This window comes from Miniopterus natalensis, chromosome 2, assembly GCF_054644295.1.
Source record: "Miniopterus natalensis isolate mMinNat1 chromosome 2, mMinNat1.hap1, whole genome shotgun sequence".
NCBI lineage: Eukaryota > Metazoa > Chordata > Mammalia > Chiroptera > Miniopteridae > Miniopterus > Miniopterus natalensis.
This window is the reverse complement of record NC_142082.1, coordinates 151,093,263-151,100,617: the sequence shown is the minus strand read 5'-3', so window position 1 is coordinate 151,100,617 and position 7,355 is coordinate 151,093,263. Positions and strand designations below refer to the sequence as shown.

General features: G+C 38.5%; 1 protein-coding gene across 1 annotated transcript in view; it reads right to left on the bottom strand.

Annotated features, from left to right (window-relative positions):
• Positions 1–851: 851 nt before the first annotated feature.
• SYT10 (synaptotagmin 10) overlaps positions 852–7,355 on the bottom strand; it is a 56,573-nt gene continuing 50,069 nt past the window's right edge. The window contains exons 5-7 of the mRNA XM_016201455.2: positions 6,053–6,224; positions 3,522–3,651; positions 852–1,204 (exon numbers count right to left, since the gene is read on the bottom strand). Coding sequence (XP_016056941.1) covers positions 1,133–1,204; positions 3,522–3,651; positions 6,053–6,224 — 374 coding nt within the window. The 3' untranslated portion in view covers positions 852–1,132. The remainder of the gene's footprint in view (positions 1,205–3,521; positions 3,652–6,052; positions 6,225–7,355) is intronic.

Genomic DNA, 7,355 nt, shown 5'->3' with positions numbered 1-7,355 from the left:
TTCAGAATTATTTGTTTATTTTTATTAAACGTTGAAATTATATTATTTATGGTATACTTCTATAACTTGCTGAAAAATAAGTCATCCTATCTTTAAGAAAATACCGTTTTGACGATTAGCTTCTGATTGGGTTTGAAAGTCACCATTACTGTGTACAACCTAAAAGACAACGAGCACAGACATTTAGTGGACCTTTGGTGTCTGTTAATATGGTCTGTCAGAAACACAGGATCTACATGTAGCTTCATGTCACAACATATACATGTCACAGAACTTGAAAACCTTACAAACAACAAAAAATGGACAACTTCTAATTCTATTCATCTAGGAACACTAATGCTACATTTCAGATTAAGATTATTAGAATTTAAAAAATATCAATTAAACAGCGTAACGGACGTGTGAACGAATGGAACATTGAGACAGTATAAAATGGTAGCCCAAATGGCTCAACCTCCATTTTCCAGCTACTAAATATTACTTCTTAAATTTATATTCACAATGGTTCTTTAAATTATAGCTTTATCTGTGTGTTTTAAACAACAAGCTTGAGAGACAAAGTTTTGAGTTTAGCAGAGCCAAACCTCATCAAGAAAATAATTTACTGAGAATGAAAGAATATATTATCAGAAAAGTAATATTAATTTGGTGGCACAAGGATTTAATGCTGTGCAAATTAAGTTCAAAATTTCCATTAAAGCTTATATAGAAATATGTGCATAACGAGAAATGAACATCATTGTAACAAAATCAAAACCATACATATGTGACGTGCTACTTTATACAACAGCAGCATAAACTGTATTAAATTTTTGATAACTATCGATTCTTTTTAAAGATGTATTTCTTTGCTTCTGCAAAGAATTACAGCTTAGTAGAACACTCTTTGTGCTAATAGGCGTGTGACAAGCATAAAATGCCTCATGGAAAGTAAGGACTATCTGTGTTCAAGTAAAATATATTAAGATGTCCAAAGTTAATAAACAGACAAAAAGGGAAATGAAAAATTGCACATCAAGTTTGTTCCCTACCAGGTTATATTTTAAATGAGGAAATCAACCCTTCTACTCGTTTCTGATCTGATGAGCGCACAGTCCTGGGTCCTTGCTGCAATGGTCTTACGGTGGAGGCATTACGGTGTGGAAGGTGGTTTGGGAGATGAACAGGATCCTTGACTATCAAAACTGTTCGCCCGGCCAGGTAGCTGAAAGACAATAATTCCATAATGCACGATCTAGTATAAAATATAATAAAGTGGGTAATGGTGACTGCCTTTTCGTAGTGAATATTCACGCATGACATGCAAGCCTCTGAAGAGAAGATACACCTAACTCCCCCACCCTTCAGAACTCACCTTCTCAGGTCCCAGGAGAGCACACAAGTACCCCACAGAGACGTGGGCAGGGCATGGGGCCCGGATGGGGCAGGGCAGTGATGCACAGACAACTGCTCATGACTGGAGACCCACTCCACATTCTATGACGGGCTTTTAGTTCTAATTGTAAAATAATTATTGCTGTACTGCAGTGGGGCGCAATTGTTAGGAGGTAGATGCAATAAGAGGTTCTAGGCACAAGAGGCTGCACTTTACTTGCTCTAAAGCAGAAAGTGACTTTTATAGGAGCAATTAATGAGATGACTAGGTCTAAGTTTGGCAAATGGGAGTCACAAGCGATAAAGAATAATTTCTCTTATTCCCTAAATATTACGTGTATTTTAAAAGTTCAGTTACGCCAGAATAAACTCCTGATTATCTAGGTCGAAATAAACAGCTTTTCTAAACAATGCCTTAGTCTCTGTTCCACCGACTTACCCAGCTCTCGCACTGTTCCCTTCCCATTTTAATCCTTTCTCTGGCAACAAGACACATAATTACACACGCATCACTTTCCCACACTGCAAAATCCAGCCAGTTCTTAGGTCTCTGGTTCGTGTGTTCTATTTGACTACTGAATGTAGGTGCAGGAGTTGGAAAAAAGGAGCTGTTTGCTGGAGAAAGTATATTTACGTAATCTTTTAGTCCACCTGCCCTCAGATACTTCGCTGCTAGAAAAATACCTGGGATCTTCTTCTGATGTCCAGAGTAGAGCTTATTTTTTGATGGACAAACAAAGGCCTAGTCCATAGCTCCCCTTCATCAGATAAATGCATACCTGCTTATTAAACAGAGTCATGTAATTGTAATATGCCCTGGGGTGTGCAACATATGCCCTTTCATTAGTTAAAAGTTCTTGCTCTGTAAATGTGCATTTGTGTGAGTGTCTGCCTTTTAAATGATGAAGTGAGGTAAACATCTGAAAAACACACACATACATATATATGTAAGCAGATATCTATGATGACAGTTCACCTCTGTTGTCTGAGCATGCAACGTTCATACCACATTCACCCAGTTTTCCCTATAATGTTCTGAGTAACACAGCCAGGGTCACATTTTTGTGACTAAGCTGAGATTAGAACCTGGGCCCATTGACATTTAGTAGCTAATTACACTGTGCCCAGTACCAGAACAGGAAGCAGAATCTTATCCATGGTGAGATGGCAACAGATCATCCACTTACCATGTGGTTATCATAACTGTCCTTTTTACTGAATTGCACGCGTCCCATCATCTACCACAAATCCTTTAGTCAACATGCATCACCTCTCAATTACTCAGGTCATATAAAGAACGTCCTCTGCGACTCTTCAAGAGTCTCCGGCAACTGTCTTTCCATCTAGCAACATTCACTGTTTCGAGGTAACTGACAATTAACTTCACGGTTAAAAATCCTGATAGAAGCTGGTGGCGATACCTCTTCTGGTTAAATAATTTAATATAATTGGAGCTGACATTGTGTCATACTCAGGGCGAAGAACTCAATATTCAGCATTTTATTTAGTTTTACTTTATGAGTTTACTGCTATTACAGAGTAATAGCAGAACTTAGGTTAAAGTAACTTGCCCCAAGGTTCTCCCATCTGTAGTCACAAGGCACAGCCAAGCTTTGGTCTCAGGCAAGCTGATGCCTCAATATTTTCAAAATCTGTGAGCACTTTTACTTCCTGGCCAGAGTTGGGGTAGATATACCTGTCCTCTTACACAGATGAGTAGTATTTGTTGTTAGTATCTCTAGGGATTCTGGGGAAGTTTAGGTGAAGTAGCTGTTTTCAAAAAGAAAAACACCAACATTCAGTTTCCAGTTAGTAATGAATTTACTGGAGTGTTCCACCATTCACTGATGTAAGTTTTCAGGCTATGCAAAGAAAATAATAGACTTGCAGTTTCTATGGGCTTACTGTTCAAAGGAATATCAAACCCAGAAAATTTAGTGAGTTTTGAAATCCAACAAGATGCACAGAACTTTGAATACTGGATGACAGAGTCTGTGGGGCAAAGCAAGAGTAATATCTGTGTGTTTTTTGTTTTGTTTTTTTTTTAAAGGTGAACATATAAAACATCAGAGAATAGTTAGGAGACAAACTATTTAAGCAAAAGAGATAAAAAAAGAGAGTAGGTGCCAGGAAATCACAGAGCTCACCTCCAGCAAGGGGTGCCAATGTGTTATTGGTTTTCGGTGATAGGCCAGCATTTCATTCCAGTGGTCTCGCCCAAGACCCTCAGCGTCCAGTCCTGTTCTACACACTCCTATGACCTCATTGTGTCCTACCCTACAATTCAGAGAATATTACACTTTCATTCTGACATTCAAAGGTAAATGGAGTTTCACACATCTTAGCAGAATTTTAAAACATATGATTAAAACACTAGATTTTGTGACACGTTCTAAATGATTTTGCAGATCAAACTACTTCAGGGTAAATAAAAAATCTTAAGTAAACTAAAAGTTACTAAACAGAATCAGCATTCACAGACTTGTAAAAGTACACACACAAACCATTTCAGTGTTTTGTAACCTGAGCACATTTCGCAATAATAAAAATAGCGTGAATGAGAAATGCCAGCTGGTCCTTACCTATGTGATGAGTTTCTTTCTTGGAGGCAATCCTATTAACTGTAAGTGATGTAAATCAAAATCTCGTTCTTTCCACAAGGCTTAATGTTTTATAACGATGCTCATATTTCTCACTAAGAGTTCAATATCCACTTTCTTGTATAAATGACCATATTTAATTGACTCTAAATGATATGTCAGTGAATGTTATGCTTGTACTATAATTAAACAGGGCAGGGCTATGTTCAGTACCACGGCATTTGATTTGTTTTGAATAGCACCAGGGCATACCAAACAGCATTCCTATTTTCCGTTCATGTCCTGTTTTCACAACAATAAATCAAAATAATAATGACGGTTAATATTTTGGAGCTTATTATGTTCTAGGCACTGTTCTAAGTAATTTAAATGTACTGCCTCACTTAATCCTCACACCGTGACACTGAGTATTGTCACCATCATCTCATTTACAGACAGAAACACACACACAGAAGTCCAGGGACCTGCCTGCCTTTACACTTAGTAAGAGGCAGAGGCAGGATTTGAATCAAGACAGACGACTCAAGTGCACAAGTGGCTAAGTTGCTTCTCAAGAATGGAGAGTGATTTAAAGGAATTTCTAAAGGTTATTTTGACAGACATCTCTAAGGAGACTTTGAGATGATTTTTAGGACATTTCATTACTTTCTTCCTGTCATTGACATAGATTTGTATGTTTACTATCATTTTCCTCAATATTAAGTCTCCCAAACAAGCATACTTCTGAAATAAGTTTTTTAATCTTCCTGTTTTATATATTGTCGGGATCCATTTCCCTAAACTTGTCTGAGTGACAAATGCTCAGTTGAATCTACCTGCAATCACTGTGTTGAGAAATCAATAAGTCATTTTTTTTTTTTTTGGTAAAGTCAGACAAGGGCTCCCGATGAAACTGGTACATTTTTTAGAGTTTGAAATTTCAACTAATTTAAGACCTCTCTGTCTTTCTCTCTAATGATAGCTTTTTTCTGTAAACTGTGATATAATTTAATTTCCAATAGATGATACATATCACTTTATTTTTCACAGCTTCATTTTCCTAGCTCTGAGCCAGAGGCTGGCACAGTCATTTCCCTAGGCTATAGGGTCCCGACTTCTGTCATTTTCATGGTACTATGAAACGGACACTTTTAAAATATTTGTATATGTGTGTTCTCTTCCACTTGTCATTAGAACAAAGTAAACATATTAAGACACAGTCTATGTGCTGATAATTTTGTAGGTTACGCATACAATATTCCTTTCCAAAAGGTTTATAAATATGAAAAGCAAAACAATAAAAAGAAGTATAGAGCGAGGGCCAAAGAAGAGATGTGAACGTTTAAGGTGGGACAAGAGTTGAGAGGAAGAAGAGGGTGGTTAGCCGAGAAAGACAAGGAAGCGGTGACTTGAGCAGGGCTGTGGGGCCTGGGTGGGCTGAGGCACGAGGTGCCATGTCGCCCCAGGGAAGGGTGGGGGGACAGAGCGCGCTCTGCAGCAGGACCCTCAGAGCTGCGCCTGCAGTTTCTCAGGAAGGAGAAGCGGCCCCAGGCGTGTGCGCTGGAAGGGCTGTCACAAAGCAGCGTTTTAAGATCTATGTGAAGGCATCGGGCTGCATGCCCAGGCCACCTCTTTATTTACCTTCCCCTCTTAATACTCACTGTCCACAGTTCCGTATTTTGCGAATGTTTTACAAATGTGCAAAGTGAATCCTCAAGAGACTGCATGACTTGCCCTTCCACACAGCTAGCTAATGACAGAGCTCGCATAAGCCTCATAATGCTCAGATTCCAGCCCCGTTGATAAACCCCGTTGATTTTAATCTCTGTCGGCAGTGTCAAAAGGCTTCACAATAGTGCTTTCTAGAATGTGCTCCAGACTGCATCTGTACCCATTCTCTCACCAGCCCCAGGTGTCCTGTTCTTCAACTTAAGAGGGACTTCTTTTGGAGAAGAAAAAAAAACAGAGACATATTATAACATGGGAAAAATGAGTTTCGAATGAATAACTTTTCTTCTTCCCACTGACACTAAAGCTGCTGTGACGGGCCCTGCTGGCGAGGCCTGGCGCGCTGGCCCTCCGCGAGCGCAGACACGCACCTGTCGTAATCCATGACGGCGATGGACAGGCTGACCTGCTCCACGTTCTCCGGGGGGATGTCGAAAATGATGGCCTCGTTGTACACAGGGTTCAGGGTGTTTTTCTTTGTAGTTGTTTTCCTCTTTTTTAGTCTTCGACCTTCACACATCAGAGACACTTTGACATAAGGATCTAGGCGTGGGAAGGTAATTTTGTTAAATAAAAGTGATAGGACGAAGCACAAATAAAATTGCAGTTAACTGTTACTAAGAATAGTGGTATTGTTTAGCTCTTTAATATCACCAGTTTTAAATGCACGTGACTTATTTGGGGGCAGCAGACTGTCTAAGACTTCTTACTTTAAATAAAAGCATTTATCTTGAATGAACTAGAAAAGAATTAACTTGATCTCACTATTTTTAATACAACAGAGAAAACTCACTCATGTAGCAAGAGCCAGTCCGGAACTATGAGTCTTTTAGTCACAGCTATTTGAGGACACATTTTGTTAGAAGTGATTTCTAGGGAATACAATCCTAACAAGTCAGAATAATTGTACTAAAGTTAATTTCTTTCAATATAATTTAGAGTGAAAATACTAAAACTTGTGAAAGAGCAACATCACATCAAGACAAGTAAATACAATCACAAATGAGAAGTTAGAAAGCAACAACTACATTAGAATTTTCTTCAATCATTGAAAAGGCACTAAAATCAGAGGTCTCGTTTTAGTCATAGCATTGGTGCTTGATAAGGAGCTCAGATGGAAGAAATGATCACTACAAATAATTATTAAATGCTCAACAGCATTAGAAAAAGGTCAACATGTTCCTTAAGGATGGCCACAAGGAAGGTTTCTGTTACGACATTGCAAATATGATGCCAACTGGAAAGAGAAAAATTCAGTTGGGCTATATTTTTACAGGCCAAGGGACCAAATACTTGTTAACAAGTTCTGCCCAGCTGACTGTCTCTACCCCTACTCCTGCCACCTTAAGTAGAACAACTGTTACAGTACAATAGAAAGTTATATAGTATTACACAAAAGTTTCTTAAAAAGCCTTTCCTTTTTTATAAAAAAGGAGGCCTGACTTTGGGAGGGGGTGTTGGTACTGGGGTGAGCATGGTATTGGTTAAAACAATAAATTTCTAAGCTCTATCTTTATTTTTTTATTTTCTGGTCATCCTCCAACTATAGCACCACCACTTTTTTTCTCTTTCCATCAATGCGGTAATAAATCTTATTTCCTTAGATAGGCCAAAATGATGGCAATATTAATTTAGTAGAGCAAACGAATGTTTTTTGAACTCTGGAAAGACTTA